At 36.6% G+C, this 20,045-nt stretch overlaps 1 protein-coding gene across 1 annotated transcript in view; it reads right to left on the bottom strand.

Annotated features, from left to right (window-relative positions):
- The window catches only part of FREM2 (FRAS1 related extracellular matrix 2), a 177,572-nt gene that overhangs the window by 96,253 nt on the left and 61,274 nt on the right, over window positions 1-20,045 (bottom strand). The window contains exons 3-4 of the mRNA XM_081301810.1: window positions 8,571-8,717; window positions 3,403-3,633 (exon numbers count right to left, since the gene is read on the bottom strand). Of these exons, the coding sequence (XP_081157936.1) occupies window positions 3,403-3,633; window positions 8,571-8,717 (378 nt within the window). The remainder of the gene's footprint in view (window positions 1-3,402; window positions 3,634-8,570; window positions 8,718-20,045) is intronic.

Raw genomic sequence — 20,045 nt, 5'->3', positions numbered from 1 at the left:
AGAATGGCATATTCTTTCTTCAAGGCTCCTACAGCAGTTTAATGAATATCAGAAAAACCCTTTTTCAGTCTTGCATTTTCAAATGAAAAATATGTCTGTGCTGGACAAAAATGTGGACTTCCCAAGCTCTTCCAAAAGTGGCACTGCACCTGGGTGGTCCTCTCGGATTGGCAGGGGTAGGTAGCACCTGTGAGGGCAGCCTTAAGAGTTTGCTCCATTATGTTCATGCCTTCCCAAAGCTCTCAGGTCTGTGATTGGCTGCCAATTGCAGCAGACTCTTGCTGGTGTCTGCCACTCAAGACAGGCTGTGCTTCTGCACAGAGGCTGCAGAATACCTGATGACTGGGCCACTTTTGACAGGGGAATTAACTCTATTGCTTATAGAGCTGTGGTTTCAAACTGGGGGGGGGCACAGACATCTGCAGACGTAAGAAGAATTATAAACCATCCATGTAAGCACTGGGTATTGCCTCAGATTATTTAGGTAAATAAGTAAGCATTCAATGGTGTTTATTATTCTTCCAATAGATGCGGATGCTGATATATGGAGTAAAACACATGGTCATTTAAGATCTCGGTCTAAATCATAAGTACATAGTTTAAAAATATATAAATGGATATAGAAAATTATAATGTATAATTATGAGCATGTAAGAAGCCAGATGAATACATGCATATGCTATATATATATGTTGTGTGTATATAGAATTTATGTTTAAAAGTTTGTTTTTGTTATACAATTGGGGAACAAATGCTTTAAAACTTGGCACATGTGAAATTAAGAGTCTCCTATAAACATGGAGTACAATGCCTAAAATGGAACACGCATCTCCAATGGAGTGAGGGAAAGGGGGTTAATTGAAAGAGCATAAAAAGGTGTTAAGCTTGCTATCTGGTGAATGATAAGGGCTTGATGAATTTTAATCATTACCATTATCTGAACCAGTTATTGGTTAGTAAAGTATTGTGAGAAAGTATGCACTTTCATGTATTCATATGAATCAACTAATAAGGAAAAGTAGCTCCCAGCATAAAATGAAGTGGAATTGCTTAAACTCTTCTGCTCCCCACAATCCTGGCCCAGAATCTGTTCAGCAATGTCATGTTCTGTTGGAAGCACCTATTTGTAGGGCTCTCTTTCCAACCTGCTATATGGTCTTTGAGAGTAAGACTTTCATCCTATTGTCTTTGCATTCCTGATATAGTTCAGCTGTAGTTCCCAGTAAGAGAATGAACTGGATCATTTTTTAATGCATGGAAAAAAAATCTTGTATTATATTCTAGAGTGAATATATGGAGGGAGGAGAGAGAAAGAGAGTTTATAAGCATAATGATTCCTAGGGCAAGTTAATTTACTTTTGAAAAGCTGGGAAAGAAAGTATAATAAGCAGCAAAAAAATTTTGAAGAGGTTGGGAAAGTGATTCTCTGTTTGAAAAAAATATTATTAATATCTTAAAATGAAATCTAATATTAGATTTATGATCTTAAGAATAACAATACTTGTATTCTGTTTTATCTGTCATAGAAATGCTGTAATAAGAGAATTATTGTGTGTTTTGTGCATTAGGAAACTAAATCTGAATAAAAGCTCTCTGATTTAGGATCATACAATTAGAAATAATAGAGTTGGAATCAAATTAAAGTCTTATAATCTGAAGGCCAATAGTCTTCAACAAGACACGGAACATACTAGGCATTGTGGAACATTTGTCAGTTATGAAAAGATAATCATGGCTTGAAATGAAAAGGGCTGCATTTGATCTAGAAAATTCCAAAACAATTTAGATAATCATTAAATAAATAAAATTATGGTAAACTTTTATTTTATATATCCTATACTAAGAAGAAATGATATAGGGGATTGTGTTTATGTGTGTGTGTGTGTGTGCGCGTGCGTGTGTGTGTGTGTGTGTGTGTGTGTGTGTGTGTGTGTTTTAATATGCCACCACTCAGATATCACTGGTAGAGTGTGTCATTCTGGGTTTATAAATAGGAAGGCAGAAATAGGTTTTAAATGTTCTATTCCTTAAAGTAAAGTATAGCAATTGTGCCAAATTTGCAAAGAAAGTCTCCAGAAATGGCCTTTAGCTTTAACTAATGGATTAGTTTAAATGTATTATTGCTGTCACAGGCTGTTTAAAAGAGAAAAGGTTTAATATTGAAGTACATACAAAAGCTCAGGACTAGAAGAAAGTTTAATGACTTAGCCCTAGATAATGCAGATAAAATTAAATGTAATTAAATGCTAACTGTTCTTGAGTGGAAATGATAAACATAATTGGACTTCATATTTGACTAAAGGCAGAGATGTTAGTTAAACAAACCATGTCAGAGCTCCTGTGTTCTTATCCACTCTCGTTAATTATGCTCAGCCTTTTAACACAGGGATTTCCACATGCATCTCCATTTCATGTACTCAGCAGATTATATCTTTGCTGAACGTTTAAGAGTGTTCTGACTGACAAAGTAAAGTAGGCTGGCACTTTAAAGAAAGTCATGTCTGGCTTCTGACAGGATTTCAGCTTTAGAAGTCTCTACAAGGTTTGTCTAAATGCCAGCCCTCAAAAAAGCCATTCAAACTTTTTTTTTCTGCCTAACAAGCCAGGATTGTGGAAGTTTGGCAAGGGGAAGAAAAAGGTCAAGTTACACACAAAAGTATTAAGGTTCACTTTTACCAACATTAGCCAAGAGTGAGCAATGATAAGAACACATAACCTACCAGAAATTAAGAGCAATGTTTCAAGACCCTGTGTTCATTGCAGATGGGGGAGGGTCAGGTAGGTGGGATGCATATTATGTAACAAGTATGGAAACCACAACCAAATGAAAAAATTTGGCTGTGGAATAAATGAAGGAAACTTGAATGATTAAATGCAATCTTGGGAGCAAAAATCAATCTCCAAATGGTCTAACTCTTAAATCATTTGAAAGATATTTTAAGACATCTAAAAGACTCAAAAACTGATGAATTAGTTCAAGAAAAAGGAAATGAGTGGGCTGGGGCTTAGCTCAGTAGCAGAGCACTTGCCTAGCATGTGTGAGGTGTGAGCCACTGGGTTCTATCCTTAGCACCCACATGAAAATAAATAAAATAAAGGCAATCTGTCCATCTACAATTATAAATAAATAAGAAAAATGAGATGAGTAATATTGGTTCCAAAGGATAGAATCATAATAACAGAAAGGACATGTGGTAATCTGTGTAGTTCATTTACTTAAACGAAAAAAATACAGCTTACTTTAATTACTCTAAGTTTTCCCTCTTCCCATTAATGAATTTGGAAATATTAAACTGTTAATCCAGAAAATTCCTTCTACAGAAGATGCAAATATTGAATTTTAAACTTTCTTTATAAAGTATTTTGTCATAAAAGCCCACCAGCAATTACACAAGTTCTTACCGTCTCCTGGGTCAACAATTTCTACTGTGGTCACTGCAGGGAACTCCAGGGCAGCCAGCACAGGCTCCGAGAGAACCACCTGGAAGGTCTCAGATTGCTCATGTTCCCCATCACTCAGGATACGCACTCTCCATGTGGCCCTGGTCTGGCCAGGGTTGAACTGCACTTGCTTCTGTGCTTTGCCTTTAAAGTCCTTGTCCTTTTCTGCCGTTCCATCTCTTGTGCCAATACCTGCACAGAAACATAGTATCATTTTCTTAGTTTTGTTTTCATTTGTGTTAAGGCTTTCCTTGTTAACTATTCATATGTCTGTCCTGCAGAGTAAAGTAGACCCTGCTTGACTCTCTAAAATGGAGTATGGCTCTGCAGATGAAAGTGTTCTTCTGTATGTGTTGGTAGTTCATGATTCTGTTCTACTCTTGCCTCAGTTATGGTTTTGCAATATACTCTTTGAGCTAAGTTTGCATTCGAATTTCAAACAAAACAAGACTGAGTAAATTCATACTCATGTTGTATAATATCTGTACTCTTACAAAATCATATTCTAACTAGAAAATACAGGTCAATAAAAACACTCTGTGGGACAAAGAATTCTTTGATAATCTAGTTCTAATTCTTTGATAGTCTAATTCTTTGAAAATATAATTCATGGTCAAATGGTAATAAAAATTATAATATTTCTTAAACATTTAATGGAACTGGAACCCTTAACGGAATCTAATTCAGTGTTTTTTACTATGGTCCTTGCCAGGTTTTTAGTTGTGGAACACCCCATCCTTGAAATTATGTGAACAGGATCAAAGAGCTAAATAGATATAGTTATTATGAGCAGTATGCTTGGCTTATTGGATGGTTCACTCAAGGTCAATTTCAGCTGTCTGGGAAGGCCGAAGAATCACCAAGCCTCTATCTATCTAAATCACAAGAAGATCTTTAGCATTACTATACTAAGGACTCAAACCATAGGATATATTATCAAAAAAGCAGTGAACAAATTCAATGTCATAGAAAAGTTGTAAAATCACAATAGTGCCTTATATATCCTTAAGTACTGAATCAGAATCTCTCAGGCAAATCAAGTATAAGTTTCAAGTATATTTTTTCTAAACATTGACACAATTTCTGAGAAGTTGTTAAGGAAGATTTAAAGAGGGGACAAAAAGTATTGTGATTGTGAAATTTTAAAAGTCTGAAAATCACTTATTTGTAACAGTTTTCATTTAATTAAAGAATTATCATTTTAGGAAAAAAATTTCTTTTGTTTTTCAAAGTAGAATTGAAATTATACCAAAAAAGAAGCATACAACCTCAAATATTCATTGAGTACTTACTATGTGCTAGGCTTTGTTCTATATGCTGGGTGTGTATCAGAGAAGAAAACAGAAGAAACCCTTGGCTCTCAGATAGCACAAACAAAATTAATTTGAAGATTTATTTATTCATCTGAATATATTATTGGCTGTTAAATGAGGATCAAAATAAAGGTTTTGTCAAAAGCACTTGTCTTATAGGTCTTAGAAAAATAACTGACAGACAAAGATTGCATTGTGTGTTTCTTTTCAGTTATGAATGAAATATAATTTTTTTAATGGCAGGAGAAGGGCGGCAGAATAGCAACTATAGTAGTATGCATACTACTCAATGTTGCAGACTTCCTATTGGCTCTCTGGTTCCTAATGCCCAGAGTGGTTGTCAACACCTCTTGGATCCACTGCAATCCACCACCAAGGGGATGACAGAAGGAGCCATTCTCTGTGAGGTTCCAGAATGAATGCTGCTCACTGACCCATCCATCCCCAGTGGCATGACCACCAAAAATCTGCCTCTGATAGCTCCTGTTTTCTATTTTGCTGTATTTTTCTTTTATAACCAATGCATTCTTTTCCTGGAGATTCAAAAGACCATGAAAAAACAAAAAGTTATTCATGTAATGCAGGGAATAGAAACTAGTGCCAACTAGTCATCTTTACTACACAATAGTCAACTCCTTCAACCTAACAAATAATAAGTACTAAATCCCAAATGTTGCTACTGAAACACCCATAATTTTTCAGTTTGCTTATGAAGTGAAACCACAATTGCATCTTTTTGTCTTACAGGGAGAAATACCCAAGTACTTTTGGAGTGAAAAAAAAAAAGATTTTGTGTATCAAATCAGTAAATAGACATGGGATTGCAGACGACTTACTGCCTTCTCTCCAATACAAGAAACCCATGATTCAGTGGTTAAGGGTGTGGGCCTTGGAACCAAATCTCAACTTTGTCCCTTACTAAATGCATAACTTTGGGCATATCATAACCTCTCTGTTTCTCACCTGTAAAATGAGGGATATAATGGCACTCTTCTAGTGGGGTGAACTATGGAAGGTGTTGGGAATGAGGCCTGGCACATAAGAAGAATTCAGTAAATGTTAGCTATCATTAGCACTTCAAAGGCCATTACCTAACACAGCACCTGGCATGTAAGGAGCACTCTAGAAAATAATGGTTGAGCTAGTGAGTAAAGGGTTGCTGTGGACTAAGAGAGAGAAATAAAGTGCTTCATGTTTATGATAAAGTATTTTGCCTTTGTTGAATGTTTGATAATAGTAGCAATAAGATCTTTGAGATACAAAGACTACTGTGAAATACAAATACATATTTAGCTTATTAGTAGATTATAATAGTTATAAAGTGAATGATCAGCTTTGAGAAATACATCTACAAATAATTCATGACTCACTGTTCAAATGATATTTTGTTTTTAGCCATTGTGCAATCTAGCTCTTTCTAAAAGTCCGTAAGTGACAGTGGAAGTTGTGTGGAGACGGCTACATGGAATATTCTCAGTGCAGAGACCTACCAGACTGAAGTTCAGTTTATCCTGCTTTGTCCCATCATTCCAGACATGGAACACCTCTAAACACTTAAATACAGTATGTAACATACAATATAATTTTATGATATGTAGCATAATTACATAATAATGTAATTAGAATCTAATTAATATTATATATATATAAGCTCTAGATTATGACTTCTAAACTATTTTAATGAACCTGTGTCAATTTCATTAAAACATTCACCAAAGAGAAAACTTGGACTTAATGGGTAATCTGACTTTCATTCCACGCCCTAGCAAGAACGCTGTGCCATTTTCAATGATGGCCAAGGTGGGCTGCACGCAGAATTTTCTAACTATTGCTGCAGTTTACTAAGTCATCATCTGAGGTCAACCAAGTAAAGTTTTAGAGCTTTTGTAGAATCGCCAGTGTCACCATAATTTGTAGGGAAATAATAGTTTGTTGAAACAACAACAAAAAAGAAAACTTGGAAAACAGCTCTTTTAAAATATTTTAGCATTGGGCTTAAGTGGAAAACAAACAAACAAACAACAGGCAGTGGAGGAAAAAAAATCCAAAAGGACAGTTTTAAAATCTTTTCCAACTATTAACTTCTCACTGCTACCCACAGGCCAGATGTGAGCAAATAAATTCTCGAGGAGTGAAAACAAATGCTACACAGATATCCTTAATAATTGCTAAGGTGCTCTGTTGCTAAGGTACTGTTTTTTAGTGACTTTTCTGAACAATTTATTTGCTATATTCTTAACATGTAGCACAGTTAAGATTAATCTCTGCCAGGTGCAATGGCACAGGCCTGTAATCCCAGCAACAGGGTGCGGGTAGGTGAGGGTTGAGGCAGAAGGACTGCAGGTTTTGAGGCTAGCCTCTGCAACCTAGCCAGACCCCATCTCAAAATAAAAAGTGAAAAGGGCTGGGGATGTGGCTCAGTGGTAAAGTATCCCTTGGTTCAATCCCCAGTACCACCTTCTCGCCCCTCAACTCCCCCACAGATTAACCTCTCACTGCAACAGGTAGGACAGGTTCTGCAGGGCCTGTGTGTGCAGACAGAACATGCCCCCAAAGGGAGAGCAATAAGAGCACTCATTACACCCTAGAAGGTTCCACACAGAGTTTAAAGGACAGCCATGTGGGAGCACATGCAAACAAAGAAGGAAGCAGAGCTGCCCCAACATCTGCAGGTGCCAACCACCGCCCTCCCCCCGAGCCCCCCCCCCCCCCCGGCAGCCAGCCTCAAGAAATCCACAAAGCAGATATGAAAACCCTTTTCTAAAGTTAAAAAAAGAAGTATTTTAAAAGTAAACAGCAATTAATATAAATATCCAGTATTAAAACACATCAGGGGAAATCATGAGGAGGGCAGGAGGTTGCGGCCAGGCAAAGGTGTGGTGGTGTGAGGGGGTGGTTTTCTATTGATAAGGACTGAGTACTACTTAAGGGTTCATGGACCAGTAAAATTTCAAAATAACCATTCTGAAGACAAACAGGGTTACTACCCTTTTATTTTGCTAATACTTCCCTAGATTCCTTAGTTGACAATCTAACTCAATGAAAAGCTTTTACCATATAAATTCTATCAACCTAAATGTCAATAAACTACATAGTACCCAAAATAATACAATTGTTAAGGTGCTGCCAATTTTCATAAATGTTATCAAATATTTTGTGCCACTATATCATAGCTTCAAGTCACCAATATATCTATTTTTCCCTATTTTATGCTTGAATGAATTTGAACTTGAATTAGAGTTGAAAAAGTTATATTCGTTTGCTTTTGACTTTCAGTTTTACTAAAAGAAAATAAAGCAGAAGAAAGTGAGTAATAATTAACACTTCAATATTTGTTACCAAGAAAAATCACAACATAAACTTTTATGTAACACATTGATGATGTTCATAGAACTTTTAGTGACCAGTTGGAGCATTCGAATATGACAAATAAATAGTAAACTACACTTTCATGCCTAATAAATCACTGAATAGATTTTTTTGCTTATTTATTAGTGTTTTACACTGTTGTTTCAATTTAGAATAAGCCTAAGCTTATTCTAAGACCTAGTGACATTTGTTTTTAGTTGTTAACTCATGAGTGATTACTTCCTATTTTATAAAGTTATTTTATATCAGGAAAAAAACACATTTAGGTTGACGGCTTGAAGAAGTACATCCCTTGACACAAATCTGCAGTTTGTTTGTTTATTTGAACCAGTTAAAGAAATGCCAATGTCTCCCTGAATGTTTAAACTAGAGAAGTAAACTGGAGGGAAGTTATAAACTGCTGCTAGAAAAATGGGATTTTGAGACAGAAATGCAAATTAAACTTACTTATAAATGAAGTTTCTCCCAAGTAACCTCTACGTTTAAGAACAACATCGAGAAATTTAGAATCCTCGTTGATCAGGTAATATTCCTTTTCAAAGGAGATCCATGCCCAATTCAGACGAAAATGCTGATTGGTTAACTTGTTTCCACCTGGAAAATAAAAATTTAAAACCCTTCATTAATACTTTCTTGAAAGAGTGACCTTAAAATTTCCAGCATGCTCCTGCAATCTGTACACGTGGGAATAATAAGAATTCATACCCTATTTGAAACAAATGTATATATGATATGTCAAGATCAATGTAATGTTTTGAGCAACTAATAAATTTCTGGTGTTTAAAAAAAAAAATTCCAGAATGCAATTTGAAGAATCCATACAGCTGCATGGTTTGATACACAACTCTCGAAATCGACATGAAATACAGCTTACTGTTCAGTGGTTATTACACAGACACAAAACACCTGACATAATTGTTCAAAAATGCCATCCTCTTTCAGGGGGGGGAAATTGGTAAGGGTGAAGAAGCACACAACTAAGAGGCAATTTAGCTCAATCCTAAAACCGAATATCCACATTGCAGGATGAGGCACCTTCCACAAGGTGTCGCTGAAGAGCAAGCTTTTCTATGGAGAGGTCCTCCAGGCTCCTTTGTGATGTTCTTAAAAACACAACTTCACAAATACCTTTTTCTGGTTCACCGAGCAATTGGGTGGAAGGCTTTCATTATAACCACTTAAGGAAAAACAAATATCCCTTCCCCGCCGCCCCTCTCCACTAGATTCCCCTCCATTCCTCAAAGCAAACAGACAACTCTTTTCATTGACTTCCATTCCTCTCTGAAGATAAAGGTTTCTCCTCCCACCTTCCCACCAAAACGAAGCTGGCTGCCTATCAGGAGAAAATAACCTTTGCGTGTGATCTTTCTATTGTGAAAGCTACTACATTGGGTAAATGAAAGGAAAAAAATGGTTATCAGCTGATCACTCTGCACCTATCCCTAAACTCCTTTTGATCTCTGCCAATTACTTCAGAGTAAAGTGAGGTTTATAAACAAAAGCATCAGTAATTCCTTTTAAGTCTTGGAAAAGAGTAGGGGAAAAAAGCCCAAATAATAAACATGGCTAGAGGCACAATTTCGATTTTAGTTTCTTTTCTTGGTTCACATAAAGAGAGCTACAGTAAAGAAAAATAAATGAGATGGGAAAAAAAATCTTTAATAGACTGGTGAAAAAAAATCTACATAGTGGGAAATGAGTGAACAAATATGTTGTTTTTTCTAGAATTTTTTTCAAAAATAAAAATTACAGTGACGTTGAGTTACTAATTAACACATACTAAAGAATAAAAACCTAGTCCAGCTGAGATTATGTAGGAAAATGGGTTTTCCTGTTTATTTTTGTTTGACTTGCAAATGAGCACAAACCTTTTAAGATGGCTATATGACAATGTATACAAGAAGAAAAACCATGTTCATATCACCCCATCTTGTACGTTCTTGTATGGGAGAAGTAAAAATGTGTATGTGAGGAATCATTCATTGCCATATTTTCTACAATAGCCCAAACCCGAAAAATTTAAGATTAACTATATTGTGATACATCAAATCAATAAAATGTTATTTGCACACTGAACAAAAAATAAAAGATTCTTGTTGAAACACTTCAAACAATGCATTGTGTGTGTACTTGAAATAATTACAGGTGGTAGTTAGCAGCAATGTCATTTGACTTTCCAGATGAAGAGACTGAGGTCCAGAGAAGAAAGTTGCCCCAAAGTAGGCAACAGATAAGAAATGAAGTGGCCCTTGAATTCTAAGTCTTCTCATCCACAGCTTTTCCTCTGCAGAGCTGGGAGTACCCAGGGACCAGGAAATGTTTGGCATAACAAGTTCACAAAATATGAATGAGTTTCCTTCTTAAATTGACAAAAAAAAATTCCTGGTCAGAAATCAATTTATATTTAAAAAAATTAAGTAAAAAATGGATATGTCCACAATCCCTTCCATTTAAAGCACCAAGCAGTTTCCCATGTGTAATACCATATTTTAGGTAGCTACACTCACAGCATCAGGACCATCTGTTCCTGTGATTACTTCAAGGATCAAGTGAGATAACCCATACACATACAGCACCATGCGGTCCAGAGATGGAATCCTTCAACAAATGTCAGCCTACTTCGCCCTGCCCCAATGTATGTGCAAATCCACCCTGCACCCCCACGGCTAGACTCGTCATCTTCCCCAAGCCCACCTGTGCTGCTTTCTCCTTAGCCCCATTTCCCTACAGCTGCTGCACACATCAAGTCAGCCCTCTCTGTGGATTTCCAGGTTCAGCCTGACCTATCCCTATCATTACTCTTGAGGCTGCTCACTCTGTGTTCAGGCCAAGATCTTGGCAGTGCCCAGACTGTGCTACCCTTACTCCTCTGACACCTTGTTCTCCTGCCCCAAAGATGTACTTTGGCAAAGTTCTACTCTTGAAATCTCTCTTTCCCCAGCAACTTCCTGAAGTCTCCTGAACCTCTGGAATTCAATAGCTGCTCATGTATTGATTATTCTGCATAATTATGCTTGAATCATTATCTTTCATATGCTTTGATTGTCCTAATTTACTGACTGTACTAATTTATGACAGAAATTGAAAGTGACCATTCTTTTACAACTGTCAATGCTTCATCAATTAAGTGAAGGCAAAGACAGTTTGATTTATTTTTTTATTGGTGCATTTTAATTACATTTAACAGTGGAATTCATTATGCCATATTCACACATGCACATAATTTGATCAATCTCATTGCTCAGTTTCCTTCCCTTTCCCTCCTCTCCTCCTCCGATCCACTTGTTCTACTCTACTGACCTCCCTTCTATTAAAAACAGGTCTGATTTCTAAACAAATTATCATATGAGAACAACTTTAGGCTACATTTTTGTCCACTTTGATTGTGGTTCCGGTGAGCCCAGATTGTATTCCAAACTTCTTGTCAAGATATCCCAAGCCATTCCTTATCCATCCTAACACCTACAGCTGCACATCCCATCACTTCCTTTCTAAAAACTATTAATTGTACCTATTTGTGGGGCACCGTGTGATAATTAAATACATACACCCAATGCGCAATGATCAAATCAGAGTAGTAAGCATTTGCATCTCCCTTAACATTAAAAAAAAAAAAGATTCTTTTAAATGCCATTACTAGAGGCTGAGAAGGGTGGAGGGAACTGGGGATGGAAAGAAGTTGGATAAGGGTTACCCAAACACAGTGAGGTGGTAGGAGTAAATTCTAGTGTTCTACAGCACAGTGGGGTGGGGGATACAGTTCACAGTAACCATAGCTATTGTTTAAAACTCAAATATTCCCTAAAGGTCCACAAGTTTAGATAAAACACAGAATTGAAGGAAGGAGCCCAAATACTGGTTAATCCAAGGTTTTATATGACCCACAGTTGAACAAATCTGCCAATATTTCACATGTCCACCCACCACTTTGAGATCTCATTAGAAACGAAATTCAGAAACAATATCAAGAAACTTTGCCCTGTAAGAAAATGAGATGCCCCAAGTTAAATATTATATCAACTTAAAATCCACTCTAAAACTGGGATTTTAAAATAGATGTTTAACTAGAGAATATAAAGTTCTGTCTATAAACCTTAACTCTGAATAGAGGTAAACATGACAAAACTCTTCTGAATCATAGGAATTTGTAAAATCCCAGTACTCACTTTTGATGCTAGAGTGATACAGGATTTGAGGAACTGAGCTGTAGCTCATTGTAACTCCCTTTACCGAAACTGTGATCTTGCCTAATTTAACTCTGTAGTTTGCCTAAAGAGTGGAAGGTCATCTTATTTACTCATTTATTATACACCTCTCAAGTGCCTCATAAAATTGCAATAAATGGGAATAGTGAATAGCTACAGCTACTGCATGTGAAATTGTAGATGGAATTGAGTAACCTTAAAACCTGACAAATTTTTACTTGCATGTGATTAGCTGCCTTTCTAAAATAGAATTTGTCATCTATGATGCTGGAGGAGCTAGTCTCATTGGAATCAAAGTCCATAACTTGTACCATAAATCCACACAACAGGTGCCTGACAGCTGATAACCACACTCCCAAATGCTTTGTCCTCAAACCCTGACACTAAAGTCATTAAGGTTTTGATGAAAAGACCCCTTTTGAACTTTTCCAGCTGGTCTTCAGGCTTCTTCATTTTCTTTTTCAATTCACACTCAATAGTTATTTTAGAATAACAAAGAATCCCAGTCTTCAATTAGCCCTCCCTAAAAACACAGGGCCCCTGATTTCCCTGAAGACAAAGCAGACCTCTTCAATAATAAGAAACTAGTGTCACAACTTTGACTTGTGCTTGTTAAAGACTGGTGCAGCTTTAACACTGACAAGAAAATACTTCCTGGACAAGTTAGTTAACAATAGAGAATGTTCTTGGTATTTTCTAGCTTGGTAAAATTTCATTTGCCCAGAATAAAGTTCAGCCTAGAAGCTGAGCTAGAAACCAAATATATAGCTACTAAAACAAACAAACAAACAAACAAACAAACAAACAAACAAACAGAAACCCCTCAAAAAACCTGGATAGAGTAATTTAAACCAGCAACAGAAATAGGTATTTACATTAGAAAAGATTATAATATTATTACCTAATTTATTGGGGGAAATGAGATAATTTGGGTTTTAGGCAAATTTTAAGGGGTCTTGCTCACTTTACAGGAAAAGCCCAGTGATTAACAACTGTGCAATCACCGTCAGGATCACAGCTGGTAATTCTGGTGAGAAGGTAAAATTAAAGTAAAAATGAGAATTCTGTTTTATCTCCATTTCTGTGATAAGATGATTTTCTCAAACTCTGCATTGTTTTTAGAATCTTCCATAGAATCTAAGCTTGTGGAATCCTGTCCTCTGGGCCTTGAAGTCAGGTTGATTTTACTGTTTACTGGAAACCATCTGGTGCAAAGCTGAAGCCAACTCGGCTCTTACAGGCCCTCAGGGGTTGGCATTTGACATGGGAGATGGCACATGCCAGAGATATTGCACACAAACTAGATCCTGACAGATACTGTAAGAAGGGCACTATTAATGAGCTATGAGAGTTCACAAGAGGGAGGGACTTTAACCTCTGGGCATCAAAGGAAAAGTCATGGAGAAGATTGTGTTCAAATGGGCCTTAAGTACAGGGTGGTTCTTGGACATTCAAGGAGATGGAGAGGAAGGTGTTTCTGGAAGATTAAATATAAAACTAGAGATAAGAAATCCTGTAAAAAATGAATTTCAAAGAATTCAATTCAGGTAGATGCTCAGGGCATTTATTAAATATTTATTTCCTGCTCCTTTTCCTATTTAAATGATTGCATAATAGAGATAAAGAAGCAGTAGTTAAGATGCATCCAAAATCTGCCCTTGGGGCGGGAAGGGGTATGCATTCTGAGGTGCCCAAGAAACACAGAGGTGATGATCATCTATTGACCCAAGAGCAGCTGTGCCTTCCTGTGACTGTGGAACTCCTGAGGAACTTCGGACAGACCCTGAAGAATTGCCAACATAGTTTTTGTTTTTACTCCTTTTGTTCCCCAGGCAATAGTTTTTAATATTTGTAGACTATTTAATAATTTTAATGCTTGTTTTGGCTCGATAGTTGATTGTTCAAAAATTACTACCAGCGCATGCCTGTAATCCCAGCTAGTGAGAAAGCTGAGACAGGAGGATCACAAATTTGAGGCCAACCTCAGCAATTTGATGAGAGCTTCAGCAACTTAGTGAGACTCTAAAAATTTAAAAATAAAATTAAAAGGGCCGAGAATGTAGCTCAGCGGTAGAGTGCCCCTGGATTCAATCACCAGTACCTCAAAAAGAAAAAAATATCACCATATTCAACTTTTGATCATTGATATATTGTTTTCTTCCTCCATTCTGCACACCTCACATTTCCACTATTTTATGCACAAGGGGTCAGATCCACAAAACAAAACAAACCACATGCACACAAGCAAACAAAACAAACCAAAAACAAGATAATGTGTAGAGAAATGTATAGAAAGAAACAGAAATGATGAAGACCCAGGAGGTAGAGAGAAACAAGGGGAGCACATGTTGGTCTCTACTGGATACACACACCCATCCAGGATCTTGTAGGCTACTTTCAGGAAAGATGCAAACAAGCGCACCCTTCCTCACTAAAAGAATAAATGGAAATATCATATCTTGTAATTGTCACACGAACTATGTTGAATTGAGCTCAGGTATGGAGTAGTTCATGCTATTCTTTGTTCTTCTGTAGAATCTGTAGATGAATTTCCAGGTGATATGGGGGTACAGATTGAGTCTGACAAATATACTGATGTTCACCTTGAAAGCCAAAAGTATCACAAGCCACATTACTGCCTGTAATTTTGTTCCTGGGGATGTGATTTGGTCATATATCTACCCATAACAGGTGGAGAACGTGGGTGTATAGTGGGTATTTGTACATGTGGTTCCAAAGACTTTATATTCCTATTTTTCTACTAGATCACAAGCTAACTCATAGTCCATACTCATGGTTCCTGGATTTCATATTTGCAGATTCATCTACTTATCAAAATGTATAATTTTATCATCCCCAAATTAGTACTCCAAGTATTTCCAAGGTCATTCTTAGGCATGTGCATTATAGGGTCAAAAATTTTGCAAAACCTGCTACTTGGCTTTCTGTTTCTAGCTCCTCTTTCATAAACACGTGTCCTTTTCACAGTCTGTTTAGCACCACACTGTTCACATCTGGGTATTATTTTCTTGGTGTTTTCACCATTTAAAATGACTCCAGATCATAGTGCTGAAGTGCCATCAAGTCTTCCTAAACACAAGAAAGCTGTAACGTGTCTTAGAAAGAAAATGTGTGTGTTGGATAACTTTTGTTCACATGTGAGTTACAGTGCTACTGGCAGTGGCTGCAAAGCTACTGAATCAACAAGCAATATCAAATGAGGTGTCTCTGAACAGAAGCATACATGAAACCAGGCCATGGTTGATGGAAATGGACTAGAGCTCATAGGAACCAAACCCTGTATTTCCCCTAGGAACAACCATTCAGCCTTTGCTAATTTCATATTCATGGTGATTTTATAGAACCTAACTGCTGTGAATAATGAAAACCAACTGAACTTGCTGAGTACAAGTTACAATAAGTTATTCTTTTAAGACATGCACAATGGGGCACAGGAGCAGAAACGTCTTCTTCTTCCCAACACCTTTTCCCATTTCTTGAATCAACACATTCCCTGGCTTACGCTCAGGAGTGTGAACTAAAAGGAACTCTCACTATATTCTTAGGCACTCCTGGCCTTCCTCCAGCCATCTGTCCCTGGCTACCACTGCACAAGGATGCAGACACCATTGTAGTTCATGGATGAAGGGTGTCCTGCCTCCTGCATGACTATGTGCCATGATATGAGGATAAACAAAGAGAATTTAGAGAATTGCTATTAACCTATGTGAAAGTAATGTGCATGGAAGAAATTCTGATGCAGAATTGCTCCTAATCCTGCCAGAGTGTCTTAGGATAATTCATATTAGGATCTGTATTTAAAGCACAGCCCACAACTGGGGTTCATGCCTACCTATGCTTATGTGGGGAACTGGAGTGACAGACCTCATGGAAGCTGATTTTCTCGGGTTATAGGGAGCCTTTGGAGAGAGAACTCACAAGAACGGAAATCAATGTCAGACACAAAGATAGATTCCATACAAAGTTTTAAGTATCAGTGTGATGCAGATTTCAAAGTATAAGTTTCTTCATCTCTGACTTTTACCCAGGCTCCTGAATGAATGTTTGGGTCCCAAGAAAGAGAAAACTACAAGTGGAAATTTAGAGAGTTGCTTAATTAGTTGTTTTTTTTTTTTTTTTTTTCCAAACCAGGGTCCAAGCAGCAAGCTTTTGGACACCTTTTTTCTTCAATACAGAGTAACAGAAAAAGGTTACCACACAGCTCTAGGGCCCACTCCTTGGGGTTCTTTGGAGACACAGGCAGGGCCTATGCTATGGGGGAGCCAGGCATAGCTGCTAGAATTTCTGAGGAGCTCTGCTGGTATCAAGGGACCAGGTTTACTGTAGAGAACACCTACTCTTGGGCAGCAGGGATAGTAAACATTATCTTCACCAACCAGTGGCATGGGCTTGGACCAGGAGGCCTTGGGACAATGCAGGTATTAAGCCATAAAAAAAGACTTGCCAAAAGCAGCTGGAATGTGGATGTACTTGCAAGATATCTGAATTCAGTTCAGCCTTGAAGACCCTAAAAATGCCCACTACAGAGGGCTGGACACACTGGGGGCCATGGTCAGTGTGATCTTTAAAATATACACGTAATCTTAATGAAACTCACAGTAACCCTGTAAGTTAGTAATTTTCACATTCTATGAATTCAGGTAAATGAGTGCAGGTTAAGTCACCCAGTTAAAATATCTATAGATTTAGTAGGTGGCAGATCTAGGATTTGAATCCAGCCTGTTAGTATTCTTTCTAAACTTCCTCCAAGTTATCAGATCATGTCATTCAGATCAATATTTCTTTTCAGGCTATTCCAGATTAATCCTGATTTGCTTAACTTAATTTACAAATTAATGCTATTGAATAGGAGCAAAATATTATCTGAGTTTCCTTCTATCTCTGATGCTAATGAATAATGAAGCGGGCAAATAGTAAAAATTAAAAAATAAACAAAAACATTAAAAAATTTAAAAAAAATAAAATAAAAACAAAAAGCAAAAAGCCAGAACCTGAAGGTCAGTTTCTAAATATGGACTTATTAATTAACACAAGCTAAGAATCAAAATCCTCTTTTTCTATGAATGAATTTATAGTTTAAGCTGGGAAGGCTGAAAGGAAGAGTCTTCTTCCACACTTACTGATCCAGGCTGACCCATCAGGCCACAGCTGGGGTGGAATCTGCAAGCCCCAGCCTGCAGAAATCCTTCTTTGCATTATCCAAGCACAGAACCCTCCCCCAGCTCTAATTTAAAATAAGTAAATAAATTTAAATTTTAACAAATTGTGTTTATTTCCATTCTCTGCAACAAAAAGAAAAAGAGAAGAGCAGAACCACAAGTTTACATCCCTTCACCTAAGGTTTAAGCAAATTTCCTTAATCAAATCTGACTTAATTTTGTCCCACTTTGCTTTCTTAGTTGGAACCTTCAGACCAGTGTCATGAATGTCTTTACTGCTGGTATGCAGGCCTAGGGTAGGGAATTCAGGTGCACATCCACAAAGCACAAAGGACAGAGCCAACATGTAATAGCAAGGTGAACTTTCACTCACCACAAGGATGTTACTGCATTGTCATTTGGAATCTTAAATGAAAAGCTAACTTTGCCATTTTAATGATGCAATGTGAGAAGCTAAGAATTTTTTTTTTTGCTGCTAAAAATGCAAATGTAACACTATATTTTAAACAAAACCACAAACTAATTCAAGAAATAATTGTGTTGGTGAACAATACAAATATAGACTCCAAGCATTTTGGAGCAAGAATGAACATTGTATTGTATCTTTTCTCATGCAATTTTACCAAGATCCAGAAAGATTGTGATTTGAATAAAATTATAGAGTATTTATAAAAAAGAGGAATATATTCCCATAGGTTTTCCTTTCTGGTTTAGGGGTCTTTATATTTAATAGACTGATCTCAAATACTGTCCTTAAGCAAGGACAAGATCATAAAAATAATGTGCTTGAAATTTTATGTATGATATATTATATAAAATACATTTTGTGTCTAATTTATATTAAAATTATATGCTTAAAATTATATGTAAAATATATTACATATAATGTTTATATCTAATTTATATTTAAATTGTAATTTATGACATGTTATATATACATATACATATATGTATGTACATAGACATATATATATATAAATTGGGAGGGACTTACTTTTTTCTTTTTAAAGCAGCCTAGGAATAATTTTCTATCATTTTTCTCATTTACCAAGAAAAGTCAAAATTAAAAAGCAAAAATCCACTGCACTTTCATAGAAACACTAAATGCTTTATGGAAAGCTGAGTTTGTGGGGATGATCCACACCCTCTTCTCCCTCTGGGGAAAGGAAAAAAAGGCAAAACACCTGGTGCAGCAAGATTTCATGCATGCACAGCCTGAAGCTACAAATAAATTTATTAGATCTCTGGCAACACATTCTTAAAATAAACTTAATAGCCTTCAGGTCTCTGTTCAAACCAGAACCTAATTCCTTTTGTGGCGCCAGACATCTCCCCCACCCCAAAGAGGCTGGGGAAAGGAAGGCAGTGATTCTGGGTACCCTGAACCTCCAGGAGTAACCGGTTTAGCACCATTTAGTTAATTCCCTGCAAAGTAAGGCTGTTTTCTAATTCCTATGTGTATAACAGTACTAGACACATTACTGTGAGAATCTCATTGCAATTAACGTGCATTACACGCTGAACTGTATTTTGGATTATCTTTTGACAATGTGGTATATTCACTTCAGGAGACAAAAGTATAAAAGAGAAGGGAATCAATCTAACTTTTAACAAGAAAAAAAAACCCTTTAACCTTTTCCATTATTCCCAGAATTTAAATTTGATGGCTAGGATGGAGGGATTTGTGTGAGACAGGAGCACAAAAGCTAATCTACAAATTCAAAATATTGTGATTGAATTTTAACTTAGTATACTGGAAAGTTAGAACTAAATGAGAATTTCCTGAAGATCATTTTTGTTTAATTTTTTGCTATTGTTCTTTTAAATGTGGCTTGGTAACATTTTTCAGCTATATTTGCTTTCAGTAGCAAAATCAACATGTGGCAGTTTTACATTTGTAGGCTTAAAATAAATTTATGGAATCATGATTGGTTAATAGCTATTTCTTCTATAAGAGAAGAACGAAAAGAAGAGGATATGTGTGTGTTGATGGGGGGAAGAGAAACAGAGACAGAGAAACAGACAGAGACATGGAGAAGAGGTGAAATACTATAATATCAATGCACGTTTATTCACATTTTCTTTTCATTTATTTCAGATTAGTTTTGCAAAGCTAGCTTTTGTACTTAACTTGTAATATTATTTAATTAGTTCAACCCTTTGGTGACTGCTCTGATCCCTTTAAAATTATGCCAGAGCTACAAAATGCGGCCCTCCTTGGTGATTTCCCTATCTGAGATTAATTTGAAAGTTGTTCATTTACATATTTAGCTGCCAAAAGAAGAAGAAGAAGAAAAAAAACTACAATAAGTTTACAGAGAAGTTGGTTTTGTCATACAGCATCATACCCTGTTAGCCAAACAAAAATTGAACAAGGAGCCGTTTAATTCAATGTGTATTTTTGAACAGAGCTCTGGGCAAAGCACATATATATATAAGTGGTTCAAGTATATTCCCTTCTGTAAAACTTAGATTCTAATAAAGGGGATGAACCAAAATACCACACAGAAATTGTATTAAAGATGTAAACATAAAGT

This window comes from Spermophilus citellus (genome assembly GCF_964194105.1).
Source record: "Spermophilus citellus genome assembly, chromosome: 1".
Classification (NCBI taxonomy): domain Eukaryota; kingdom Metazoa; phylum Chordata; class Mammalia; order Rodentia; family Sciuridae; genus Spermophilus; species Spermophilus citellus.
The sequence above is the reverse complement of the archived record's forward strand: the minus strand, read 5'-3'. Positions and strand labels throughout refer to the sequence as shown.